The sequence below is a fragment of the Panulirus ornatus genome, chromosome 28 (genome assembly GCF_036320965.1).
Source record: "Panulirus ornatus isolate Po-2019 chromosome 28, ASM3632096v1, whole genome shotgun sequence".
NCBI lineage: Eukaryota > Metazoa > Arthropoda > Malacostraca > Decapoda > Palinuridae > Panulirus > Panulirus ornatus.
In genome coordinates this window covers 20594199-20608428 of record NC_092251.1, presented here as the reverse complement: position 1 = coordinate 20608428, position 14230 = coordinate 20594199, and the positions used below count along the sequence as shown (strand labels likewise).

General features: G+C 46.1%; 1 protein-coding gene across 1 annotated transcript in view; it reads left to right on the top strand.

Moving 5' to 3' along the window:
- LOC139757884 (uncharacterized) overlaps window positions 1–14230 on the top strand; it is a 237614-nt gene that overhangs the window by 83993 nt on the left and 139391 nt on the right. Inside the window, 16 exon segments of the mRNA XM_071678806.1 lie at window positions 421–525; window positions 667–753; window positions 943–996; window positions 998–1120; window positions 1244–3665; window positions 4036–4326; window positions 5684–5915; window positions 7319–7490; window positions 7666–7852; window positions 9199–9407; window positions 10298–10419; window positions 10874–10933; window positions 12243–12321; window positions 12496–13375; window positions 13531–13688; window positions 13869–14063. Coding sequence (XP_071534907.1) covers window positions 421–525; window positions 667–753; window positions 943–996; window positions 998–1120; window positions 1244–3665; window positions 4036–4326; window positions 5684–5915; window positions 7319–7490; window positions 7666–7852; window positions 9199–9407; window positions 10298–10419; window positions 10874–10933; window positions 12243–12321; window positions 12496–13375; window positions 13531–13688; window positions 13869–14063 — 5376 coding nt within the window.

Below are 14230 nucleotides of genomic sequence, written 5' to 3'. Positions count from 1 at the left end.
TTGCCTGTCATCGAGATAAGAACGTCAATGGACTGAACTAGTCACATACTTCAAGAACAACCATAGTCTCAAACATAGTGTATCAGGAAGCCATATGGCTCTGCAGTGGTACTGTAGGCAGCAGAGAGCAGGTGGGGCGCGAGGTATAGTGTGAGGAGCAGGTCAGGTTGTCAGAGGATACAGATGTGTCAGCGTGACAAACGAGAGACAAGAGTGCCTCCCTGAAGGTCATTTGAGTTCATGACTTTTCCCCATGAGCCAAAGCTTCTAGGATCTTAGGGCGTCAGACAGTTTAAGTATTAGAGATCATGTCGATTGCTGTATATATGAGTATATAGATAAGAAAGAAAATGAATCATGTTTATGATAGGATATCCTTATACACATAAAGGGATCTGCTGACTTATGTACATGTTGCAGGCCGGCGAGGCGTATTGCACGTCCACGGTTGTGGTTGGCAGTAAGGACGCGCTGATCGAAGGTACTCAGCACCCTGCTGGCGAAGCTGGACTTGATGCTATCCAGGTACTGATCAGAAACATGACGCGCCTCTTCCTTTCAGTCTTAATTTAGCATTTTCTCACCATTCTTATGGACTATTGCTGAAATGCTGTGATATATACTGATTACATACACGAATCGAGGGTAACTCATTCTTGTTTCCAGCGCATGGAAGAGAAGAACTTGCGTCGAGACGACCGTATGTTGCCGGACGAGGAGGGACATCCACCAATCTTCACTGTACCATTCAAGGTGAGCCTCCGAGCCAGCCAGCACCATCGTACTGATGACACCAGCACTTGCCACACCTCTCTGTGTCTCGTAAAATGCTACGAATATCTACGTACATACGTAATATGCGTGATGCTCAGACAAGAACTTTCTCATTTTGTTGATGGTCTTAGGTATACGTGAATTTCTGATGTGCATTTTCGTCTACAGAATCTCAGCAACCTGGAGGAGGGTGAGATTGCTCACTTCGAGGGAATGCTCACACCCTGTTGGTGACCAGACGATGAAAGTCGAATGGTTCTTCAACGGTGAGCCGCTCAAGGCGTCCCACAGGGTCCGTACTGTGTATGCTTTCGGAATGGTCGTCCTCGAGATCCTAGGCACCAAGGTGAGTTCTTTAGGAGAGTTGTATCGCATAAGCCAAGTTACTGAATCACTGACTTATTGAGGATGAGTCGCCATAGTATATGATCCATGATTTAACCTTGCTCTATAACCTGTTTACTTCCAGATCCCTGATAGTGGAGAATACACATGCCGAGCAACGAACAAGTGGGGTATGGCAGAATGTTCCGTCACTCTGGAGTGCGTCGACCGCGCCCACGGTCAACCACCTAAGTTCACCACCCACATCCAGAGCCTGGAAGGCCTTAAGGATGGTGATTCTGCTCACTTCGAGTGCACCTTGATCCCCATCGGTGACCCCAACATGAAGGTAGAATGGTTCCATAATGGTGAGCCTCTGCGCAACGCCACACGCATCAAGACCGTCAGTGACTTCGGCTTTGTGGTGCTTGATATTGCCTACCTTCAGAATCACGACGCTGGAGAGTGGCTGTGTCGGGCCACCAACAAGTACGGCGAAGACACGACCAAGGCTTACCTGAACTGCTTTGGCATGGGAGGCGTCTACACAGACTCACTGCAGCCCAGCTCTCTTGATAAGATTGCTGCCCTTGAGGGCCACAAGGCAAAGATTGAGGCTTCCACAGCACCCTCAGCTGCTGAGCCACCTAAATTCATCACCCACATTAACAACATTGATCGGCTGGTTGAGGGACAGAGCGCTCACTTTGAGGCTCGTCTGAAGCCTGTAAATGATCCCAATCTCGTCGTGGAATGGTACAGAAATGGCAAGAAACTGCCTTCTGGACATCGCTACAGGACGTTCCATGACTTCGGTATCGTTATTCTGGATATTCTCTACTGCTACGAGGAAGACTCAGGCGTATATGAGGCCCGGGCAGTCAACAAACTTGGCGAGGACAAAACCACAGCTTCTCTGAAGTGTCTCAGTAAGACTAATCTTATTTTGACACCTCAAGTGCCCAAGGAAATGGAAGGAGGCTTAGAGAAGCTTCAGACCCTGGAGGATTCTGCTTGGATGCGTCGTGACTCCGTCGCTTCTGAGAGGGTCGGAATGGCTCCCAAGTTCACCGTTCCTCTGAGCAATATTGACAACCTGAAGGAAGGTGAAAATGCTCACTTTGAAGCTCGTCTGGTACCTACCGATGATCCTCGACTTAAGGTTGAATGGTACTGGAACGGCAAGCCGATGAAGTACAGTTCTCGAATTCGCCAGTTCTGTGATTTTGGCTTTGTGATCATGGAAATTTCTCCAATCTACCCCGAAGACTCTGGCGAATACATGTGCCGAGCTTACAACGACTACGGTGAGGCTGTCACTAAAGCCACACTCAAGTGTGAAGGCAAGCGGTCCATCATTCTAGACAGTCAGCTGCCGAAGTCCATGCAGAAGGGCATGGAAAGGATTGCTGAGCTGGAGGGTCTCATGATCAAATCCCCCGACCTAGGTGTACCCTCAGATGTTGGACAGCCACCTCAGTTCGTAACAGAGCCTAAAGACGTGAATATCTCAGAGAATGGCTTGGCGCACTTCGAGTGTCGTCTCTTGCCTGTTGGCGATCCCAACCTCCGCGTCGAATGGTACCATAACGGCCGTCCGCTAAGTGCTGGTTCCCGTATCAAGACAATCAACGACTTCGGCTATGTCATCCTCGAGATCGCCAACTGCTATGGCAGGGATGGTGGTACATACACCTGCCGTGCAATCAACAAGCACGGTGAAGCATCCGTTGAGTGTAAGATGACTGTTTCCAGCAAGAGTGGCATCATCCTGGAACCTCAGGCGACTAACAAGTTTAAGGAATTAACCGAGTCTATCCAGAAGCTGGAGGAGAGCATGTACAAGAAAGAAGAAGTTCCTCAGGAAGAGGAGAAGCCATGCCCACCACGCTTCGTCACCAACCTTGAAGATATCACCGACCTGGGTGAAGGCCAACCGGCACATTTCGACTGCCGGGTGGAGCCTGTGGGAGACCCTACCATGCGCATTGAGTGGTACCACAACGGTATGCCTCTGGCTGCTGGATCTCGTGTACACATGATGGACGACTTCGGCTTCGTTGTACTCGACCTGGAGTGGACCTTCGCCCGCGACACTGGTGAGTACATTTGCCGTGCCACCAACAAGTGGGGACAGGCCACTACCAAAGCCACACTCAACGTTCGCTCCAAGCACGGCGTTGACCTTAGCACGCAGCTGCCACAGGGCATGACCGCCGAGAAGCTGAAGGAACTGGAGCGTGGTCCTCTCACCGAGAAATTCGACGCCGAGGCTGAAATGATGCCTCCCAAATTCATCGTTCCCATCAAAAGCCACAGCCTACAAGAGGGTGATCGAGCATTCTTCGAAGCCCGAGTTGAACCTCGCAATGACCCCAACCTTCGCGTTGAGTGGTACCACGATGGCAAGCCTCTGCAGTCTGGTCACCGCTTCAGGACGAACTTCGAGTTGGGTCATGTGACTTTGGAGCTTCTCCACACCTACGCTGAGGACTCTGGTGAATACACCTGCCGCGCTTACAACAAGCTCGGCCAGGACATGACCAAGGCTACACTTAAAGTCAAAGGTTAGTATACTTTCGTAGTCGTGTAGGAACTTAACGATCAAATCACTTAAATTTAGAGTCATATACGGACTTATGGACCTCTGTGTAGCAGTTAGCGTTCCTGACCGTGACGCATTCCCGGGCCGCCCAGGGTTGCGGAGGTCGGTTCACAATCAACCCAGCTGTTCATCCACCATTAGGGATTGGTCGAAAAAATGGGTACCTGGCTCAGGCTAGGATATATCTGTATATATAGCGTTACTGGGATGACCTTGCTTAGAGCCTCAGTTTCCCGTGCCGTCTTAGCTAACATAAAAAGATAAATGTGTTTTGCAGGGATGAGAGAAGTGACTTGCACGAGATTTAATCAAACTGTTTCTCACCCTAACAGGAAGTCAGTCAGTGGTGCTCCAGTCGCAGGTTCCTAAGGGCATGAAGGCTGGTGTGGACTTCGCCTCCCAGATGGAGGAGACCCTGAAGAAGTACTGCACGGAAGTCATGCTCACCCAAGAGGACATCTATGACGCTGAGAAGAGGCAGCCTCCTCGTTTCGTGACGCACATCAAGGACGTGAAGGACCTGAAGGAAATGCAGGAGACCAAGTTTGATTGCCAGTTGGCTCCTGTTGGTGATCCCAATATGAAGGTCGAATGGTTCTTCAATGGCCGTCCACTGCCATTCAGTAAGTACTCATAAATGTAGGGATCCTGTAGCTCTGAGGCTGCGTTGTACGTGGTAGCAGGATAAGGTGGGCTCCTTTGGGACGAAATGGTCCTCAACGACACTATATATATTTCTCTTCTTCTGGGACGATAATACAGCCTCGTGGAAAGTGATTTTTTGAATGTGGTGTTACCACTTGAAGGCGGAGTCTGTTAACGCTAACATATATTTCATATATTTGGGAGTGGACTTGGCAGCGAATGGAACCATGGAAGCAGAAGTGGTCATAGGGTGGGGGAGGGGGCGAAAATTCTGGGAGCGATGAAGAATGCGTGGAGAGAGAGAGAGAGAGAGAGAGAGAGAGAGAGAGAGAGAGAGAGAGAGAGAGAGAGAGAGAGAGAGAGAGAGAGAGAGAGAGAGAGCGTTATATGGGAGGGCAAAAATGGGTATGTTTGAAGGAATAGTAGTTCCAACAAAGCTATATGGTTGTACGGAGGAGGGTGGATGTGTTGGAAATGAAATATTTCATGATGATATGTGGTGTGAGGTGGTTTGATGGAATAAGTCATGAAAGAGTAAGAGAAATGTATGGTAAAGAAAAGAGTGTGACTAAAAGAGCAGAAGAGGCTGTGCTTAAATGGTTTGGATATATGGAGAAAATGAGTGAGGAAAGTTTGAAAGAGGATATATGTCAGAGATGGAGGGAACAAGGAAAACCGGGAGACCAACTTGGAGATAGGAGAATGGAGTGAAAATGATCTTGAACGATCGGGGTCTGAACATGCAAGGAGGTGAAAAGCTTGCACAGAATGGAGTGAATTGGAATGATATAGTATATAGGGGTCGAACCAGGGCCAATGGAAAGCTTGGAAAGGTCTGTAGGTCCCTGTTGTAGATAGGGAGCTGTGGTTTCGGTGCAGTGCACAGGACAGCTAGAGACTAACTGTGGGGAATTGCGGCCTTTCTTCGTCTGTTCCCGGCACTGCCTCATTTACGGGGGAAACAGCGAACAAGTATTGGAGGAGGGCGAGATATGGACCCACCTAGTTATGGTTGTGCCGCGAGTAAAAAGTCACCGTCAGCGAGGTTGTATCATCGTAAATGGACGAAAAGGTATACAAGTTTCATCGTAGAGCTCTCAACTCCTAAAGGAGACCATCTTTCCCCATCTACTGTTTGTAGCGCAGCCTTGAAGTCGTAGGAGTCCCATTAAAGGATCATACGATCATATAATTGATCACATATAGCGAAAAAATTGTGAAAATATATATTTATGTGTTTATGGTTATCATTGAGCTATGTACCATGACGTTGTCTAGAGAGGAGTGATTATTTATCAGAATTCTTATCTAATCGATGATTCCGTTGATCAACAGAGAATCGCTTTACCCCTATCTATGACTTCGGCTACGTCGCCCTCATCATGAACTGGATATTTGGCGAGGACTCAGGTGAATACCTGTGTCGGGCCACGAACCTGTGGGGCATGGACGAGACCAGGGCCACTCTTAAGGCCACGGGCCGCCCTGGCGTTATCTACGAGTCTCAGATCCCCAAGGGCATGCAGTCCCTGGAGAAGATCAGGGAACTGGAAGCCTCCTGGATGACGTGAGTTGGTGTTCCTTGGTGTTTGATGAGGTTCAGCGAGTGACGAGATAATCTCATGATTGTGCAGTGGAATGGGTGATCCAAAGATCTAAGATTATAGGTGAAGCTAGTTTTGAGATCTGCACTCAGTACATTATGGAGTTTACACACACACACACACACACACACACACACACACACACACACACACATACGTACAAGGGTATTTGATTTTCAGTATAAGGATATGGAATTCAAGGAACTCAAACACTGAGTACTGAATTTTAGTGAGCTATAGATGAGTGATATGGATGTGATAAGAGTGAATGACACTAAATCGAAGTTAAGAAACGCGAGACAAATTCTTTTTATTATATGCCAGATAGTTTAATGAACTGGTGGAAGATAAAGCAAAGTTTTGCTGTTTTGTGTACGGGCATAACTGAATCAAACTTTAGGATATTAGAGTATATACTCTTCAGACTGGAATGTATAACTTGGAACTTTAAGTTTTGGGTTATTATGTCTCAGTAAATGAGAGTGTGAAGACGAATCTGGGAAATTATGTCTGAGTCTGTTGGTCGGAAAGTGGCAAAATGTACTGAGAATTCGTTCTGGGAAATGTGACTCGTTGACGAAAGGAAATGAGTAGAGAGAGACATCATCGTTCTCAATATGATACGTGCTTTGTAAAATGTATTTGATGGTTCACGGAGATTGTCTGCTCACGTGGTCCTTAGAATTGCTGGAGTAGAACCCTTGGTGCTTTGACACGGGGAACCATAATCGAGGAGGTCGAATGGGAGTCTTTTAAGAGATGAGAACACAGGAAGCTGGTTAGGACTGCAGTGTAAGAACCCTTGAGATGAGAAGGAGAATATTGATGAAGAGATTATCATATTGGAATGAAAGTGTACCAAGAATATTCAGGGTGAAGTGATGGTGGGAGAACAGGTTATGAAGGCTGGAAGAACCAGGAAGTAGATCTTAAGATGCTAATGAGGAGCCGTAAAGGATTTGTTGTGAAATGCAGAAAGTAAATAACTTTATGGTCGAAAATGACGAGTCGGACTTTTCTGTAGGAATTAAATAGTCTAGTGTAAACAAGGCAGGATATGGAAGGTACAATGATATAAGAATATGGCAGGGAAATAAATGGAATCTTTTCAAGATATATGCAGTATAATGGGTATGGGTTGAGGCACAAGAACTAATTGGTTAATTGGTTGAGGTTGTGAAGTTCAGAGGAGGATGCATTGTGCTACTAGTGTGATAACGATGATAAGAGTATTCTGACAGAATATAAAAACTTGATCATGCAGATGACTGATCCAACTATCAGAGGTTTACAGTTACGTATGAATCACCATGTTTGATGAATGTATTATATAGGACTGGATCTATTGTGGGTATATCTCCTGCAGTGCCCGCGAGGCTCCTGCGGAAGAAGAAAAGCAACGCGTCAAGCCTGAAGTGCTGAAGAAACCAGAGAGCCTGGTGGTGCAGGAGGGAGACTGGGCCCGCTTCAGCATCCGTGTGTCCGGCCACCCGAGACCCAGGGTCATGTGGATTGTCAACGGCAACACGGCTATGAGCGTGAGTGGCCAGGGAAACAGTTTGCACTGAGATACGACTTTCCATGCTGGAGTTTTTGAGTCTAGAATGACAGACTAGAAATTTTGGAAACAGTAATTAAGATCTGGAAAAATAATGTTATCAGATAGCTCGAGTAATCATGTGTAATCACAATGGGACGCTCCTCATCACGCAGGGTAATCGCTTCAAGATCTGGTACGACGGAATGTACCACTTGGACATCCCAAGAACCCGGCAGTACGACAACGGGAAGGTGGAGGTCATCTGTCGCAACTCCCTGGGCGAGTGCTACGCTTGCTGCGACCTCAAGGTGAACCCACGCCAAGACGACTATCGCGCAGTCCTTAAAAACTCGCCCAAACGTAAGTCCTCGGCGTCGCCGGGCTAGGTGGGAACTCTGGACTGACGGAGGTGATGCCTGAGCGTATATGAGGATCACTCAAAGTGCGTGATGCTCCGTACGACTTGAGGAAGTTTCCCCCGTCCAGAGTTTTCACTTCGCTAGTCCTTCGCTCTCACCGCTGCAGTCTGTCACCACCTGGCAGGGACGCATCATCATCATGATCATCATCATCATCAACATTATCATCACCATCATCACATTCTCAAGCCTTTTTCTTTCAGATTGTGTGGACGGTTACTGACCAGTTTTTGTAGCGGTGGAGGCCTAATCTATCCCACTCTCCCTCATTACCCTATAACCATATGGAACATTTTTAGTTGGCTGTGCGTCACTTGCCTAGTCTACAAGGCTATGTGGTTGACCCGCCCGTCAGTACTAACCTAGACGGACTGGCGCGTACCCGCTAGGGTGGTGCTGGCTCGCGTGTCACACTGGCCAAGGTTGGGCGCTAAAGCAGCCTTTCAAGCTCACATCACCGCTAACACCATCGCGCTACACTCACCTACTGGCTCTGACTTCGCTCTATAAAGCGACAAACACTAAGTACTACCTCCTGTATGCCACTTTTAATTTTCATTTTCTCCCAACAATAGTTCTTTTTATTTCTTCATTTGTTCTCCAGTATTATTATTTGGTAAGTCCCGGAAGGTAAGAGTTGAGGCATGTCGAGTGATGCAGTTGTTCCCATATAGGTCATGTTCTTGGTTTAGTTGCTGCCTTACGTTTTAGTTCCGTCCACCCGACCCTCATCCCTAACTACTTTAACTCGACTAGAAGAAACACCAGTTAAGTCCAGCTGTACAGTCGCTTCTAATTCCCGCCCCCGTTTTCTAACATTTTAGAACTGACTGTCTGTAATTATCTCCGTATGTCATTCTTCAGTATGTAAATGTATCTGTTGCATGTCCATCATATATACAGTATATGTTTTTTGTATTGCCACAGTAAATATTTCTGCTCAGAAGTGATTACCAATTGTGAAACAACAATGTTCCTGAAGACATAAACCTCTTGCATTGTATTCCCAGTCACACTTGTATATCGGCTTGACACTTTTTCCATGGCCTATTTGATGACTGTTATTACCTTTGTTGATTTGTATGCTGCACTTGCCACCTTTAGAACGTTTAGACTTTCCCTTAGTGCCTCCAGTCACTCTCTAGATGCACCAGTCAACCCTGGTTGTATTCCTGCACAAGGCTCCCCCTAGTTACATGTGCTGGTAGCCAGAGTTCGGTGGTGGCTTGCGCATGCGCCCTGCCGTGCTGGCGGGAGGGTTGGGCCTAACAACTGTTGTTTTTGTAGCTTGGTATGACTATGACCTGAAGAGTTACCAGAAGGAGCGCCAGGACACCGAACTCGAGCGCGTCTTCGAGGAAAAGATCGACACAGACTATTCCATCCTCCACGAGTCCAAGTTCGGAGAGTACATGGCCAGACCAGTCGACAAGACTGAGGAGACTGAGTGGCAGAAGTTGGCCAGGCAGAAGAACGCAGGAGAGAAGATCAAGGAGGTGAGTTGAACCTGCTCGCGAGTTCCCTATGGATTCAAATTTCGTTGCGTTAGTCTTCTGTTGGTCTGTCACTGACCACCGGTATAAGGCTTTGTGACAACGTGAACAAGTCTGGTGGCAGATCGGGATGAAATGCTCTAGATATTGTAAATAGCTGGCAGTGATCACCCTGTAGACTTAAAAGCTATTTTCAATGCCCCGTGAGAGAAATATTGTCGGCAGCATCCAGTATACTAGAGTTCAGTATTTAAAGTCTTTCCTTTTATCACTTCTTTTCCAACACTGTTTATATATTCTATAATAGCTTTTTAAACTGTCCCATCGCCCCCATACACACATACACAGCCCTCAAACATTAAGGGATGTTAAGTGTAAATGGATTGCTATCATAGGGCAGTATCTGCTCAACTCTTAACACCCTACCTCAGTGTCTTCATTATCACGGTGACTCCTTAAACCATGAGAATTCATGACCTGATAATCTCCATAAACTTCGAGAACTCATGACCTGATAATCTCCATACATCATAGACCCCATGACCTGATGATCATAAACCACGAGGATTCATGGCCTGATATTCTTTATAAACCACATGATTTCATGACCAGCCAATCTTCATACATAGTGAGACCTCACGAACAGATGATCTTCATGAACTATACGACCACATGACCAATTATACAGCTACCAGGTCACCAGGTACTTGAGAATCCCCATAGCCCCAAATAACACGAAGACACTTATCTTCACAGGTACAAGAATCCAATCATACACATGTACCCCATAAACACGATCGTACCCTTAACTCCAATTACACTGACCATAAGAACTCTAAGATCCTTTACAATGATGTTATCGTAAAGACAAATCTTTTTCATTTCTTGTACAGCTGGAGGATAGCCAGAGGCTGAAGGGACACAAGAGGGATGCGAAACTGTTCGCCTCGCCTGCTGAGCACGCTGCCCAGCACTCGCTCGCCAAGGGCATGGCCTCCCGCTATGAGGAACAGCTGTAAGTATCAGGAAGGTCGCCCACGACCATATGCCTTCCACCTTCGGTCTCTCAGACCGTGCCACTCCAAACCCTCAGCACCTAGACTAGTAGCTTTCATCTGTACAGTCACGTTGTATTTAGAACATTAGTATTTCATATACAAAATAGTCGATATCTCAAGTAGAAACACACAGGAAATATTCATTTACTGTCTTGTCAGGGTAAATTCTTGTGCTAGATATTCGTAAAGGTTTAAAATCTTTCACAGTGTTGGATATCATACCTTTCAGCTACAGTGACTCATTTTCAGCACATGATAATACCACAAAGTTTGAACACTTCTTTTCACCATACACTTGTCTCTGTCAGTCATATGATAACCATAAGATAACTAGGGTTTACACTGTTAAGCTTGTTAACATCCGAGGCTGTAATAGTCAGTTTTCTGAAATGATTCCTGGCTTTCCGACAGCGACGGAGAGGCTGACTCTGTGCAGCCTAACTACCAGAAGCCGCCCAGGCGGGTGTTAAGGTAGCCTATCTCACCCACCTCCAGTGCAACTCTCGTGACTTCATTTATTTTTTCCACGCTTTTCTTTATTTGACTCACTGGATTTATTACCATTTTTACTCTTAATTTCTACAGTTGATTTCAGATTCTTTTAACATCTTTATTTGAGTTTTCTGTGTACAAGACTATGGTTTGAAGTGACTTGCGATTGGACTTTATTTTATTGATTATGTGAAATTACTTTATTTACACCATCTCTACTCAAGATTCAGTTTTGGTTTGTCTGACTTAACACTGCTGTAACAAGCGAAACAGTTTACAGTTCTGTAGCACTAGCATACGCTTCTTATAATCTTTGTTTAACTTATGGAAAAAAGAAATTATTGATCTGTTGCTGTCAAAAGTATTGGAACGCAAGGCGTGTGTACTATTCACTAGAGTAACAATGTCTTGTGTTTTAGAAAAGTTGCTTGTCTCATAGTTGTGATGTATGTCAGCAGTGAACCACAGACCTGGCACTGTCTGATGGGTGTATGTCTATACCTCCGTCACTGTTTAATGTGTGTCTATACATCCAACACTGTCAGATTGTCTGTCTATACTCCTCAGGGACTGTCTGACGAATGTTTATTCTTACCTCTTCAGACACTGTCTGATGGGTGTCTTACACCCTCTTCGACACTGTCTTATAGATGTCTGTCTACATCTCCTGATCTGTGTTTCCTAGTACCCTTAGGACGCTAACATGCATGATATCTACAAAAGGTTTTTGATTTAGAAATATGAGTGTATGGTCACTATGAGTAGAAGACTTGTAGTTTCAAAGAATTTATCGTGTCATGGGTCCTAGTTGAAATTATACTGTACGTATAATCTGTGTTGTCTGAGAACTGTATATAGTATCTTTTCGTACCAAATACTTCATGTGTGAATGAATAAAGCTAATGAAAAATATGGTCCATGGAAAACTAGTTTCGATCTGCGATGGGTAATGATTCGAAAGGTAACTTTATCTTTGAATATACATGTTCTTACACTTCACCCTTCAATCTCGACACAAAAGGCATCAGATTTACTAGTCCATTATAGACTGAAAAATTTCCCCATTTTTCCATCAGTATCAAGTTAGCTGTAAACCGATTGTCACAGAAGAAATCAGTTACCCATAAGCAGATAATGTCAGCTTTCAAACAAGAATATGCTGAAAGATGCCACAGAAACTATCACCTGCTCAGGACTCTTTAGAAACTCTGCTCATGTTACGAGCAACAGTAGGATGTGTTTGCTGCAAGACGCACAAGTTACTAATAAACGCTACTGTCTACCTCAGGGACACACAGGACGTACGTCACGATGAAGCCACGTTGAGGGAGATGGAGCCCTCAGAGTCCACCGTCCACGGCAAAGAGGTGGGTCTTTCCAGGCAGATTTACGTGTACTTTGTGTCTATTAACTGAAGCATAAAGGGCCAGTATGAGTCTTCATTTCACACACATTTACCTTTGACCTAGAGCATTTTCATAGTTTATCTTTCAAGGTTTGGAATTAATGAATAATGATTTAATGCTTCACTTGTCTTTCAGATTCATACAAGCACACAGAAACAGACACAGAAGGAGATTCAGGGAGACCTGGAGATTCACCGTAAGATTACAGCCACAGAGAAGACTGAAATGGAACACACAGGCAAAACAACTGAGCGCTTCGTCCAGGGTCCACCACAGAAGCCAGCTAAGCCTCCGTTCTTCATCAAGAAGATTCAGCCATGCCGATCCTATGAGAGAGAGCCAGCACGTTTCCAGGTGGAGTTCGATGGCGACCCTATGCCAACTGTCCAGTGGTATCGCGAGGACTTCCTCATTACCAGCTCCCCTGACTTCCAGATCCATACTTTCGGCGACAAAAGCGTCCTGATCATCCGTGAGGTATTCATGGAAGACTCTGGCGTGTTTGCCTGTGTAGCCGAGAACCGTGGAGGCCGTGCTAAGTGCTCAGCTAACCTGGTGGTCGCTGAGCGTAAGCAAAGTCGTGCGGGAGCCGTGCCGCCCAGCTTCTCCCAGACTATCCAGGACACACAGGGTAAGCCAGGTACTCTGGTGCGACTTGACGCCGTCATCCAAGGCACAATACCGATCGACACTTACTGGCTGAAGAATGGTCGTAAGCTTGTACAAGACAGTCATTACAAGATGGTGTCAGAAGATGAGACACACACACTGCTGATCATTGAGGCTGTGCCGACCGACAGCGCGAGGTACGAGTGTGTAGCCATCAACAAGGCAGGTGAAGCCCGCTGTGAGGCGACTGTCGAAGTCGCTGGTCCAGGTCCCGCTCAGACCCCGCAAAGCACAACTGCGCCTTCAGGTGCGCCTCAGGCCCCGAAGATTGTACAGAAACTCAAGTCCATGAATGTACAGGAAGGACAAGGCGCATTCTTCGACTGCGTCATCACAGGCTCACCCAGTAAGTAATTCTCAAATTCTTTTGATGTTAGTATATCATAATGTCACCTGTTTGACTGCGATATTTTAGAAAACCTTATAGTTATGACTGATTGTTGTTGTAGACTGAGATATTTCAATACACCTCAACTACTTTAATGATTCCTCCAACAACAGAACCCAAGATTCAGTGGCTGAAGGGCAAAGAGCCCATCAAGCACAGCAAGTACTTCACTATGACAGCTGATGGCGACCGTTACTGCCTCCGCATCTCAGAAGCTTTCCCTGAAGACGAGGGCACTTACTTCTGCGTCGCCACCAACCCCTCCGGCAAGGTATCGTACCACAAACCCTCGTATTTTGTTTATGATAGAACTCAGTGGGGTGAGATCCCTTTAAGATATATGTGATATGATTGGACTGGATTTACAAAGCTTACGCATATAAAGTCTGATCTTTTACTTGTGGATTTCACGACGACTCGAACTGACCAGGTTTGTCTCTTGTGTCCTCAGTGCACCGTAGAGGCCAAGCTGCAGGTAGTACAGCCGCAGCAGGTGGAGGTGCCGCCATCAGTTGCACCCCTGGATTCCGTGACAGTGGACGAAGGTACCCGGGCCCGCTTCAACACGGTGGTGGTGGGTACTCCCATGCCCGGAGTACAATGGTACCGTGAAGGCGCACTCATCCCTCATTCCCGGGACTTTGAGGTCAGTATCTATTACGACAAAGCATGTGAATGAGTTGATATTATTTTGTAATGTCAGATGCTTCGAATTTCACATGAACCGAGATAATGTGATTCATATCGTCTTTTCACACTGATATGGTCTTGATGGAAAGAGAATATTGCAATTCATTACACGCACACCAACGT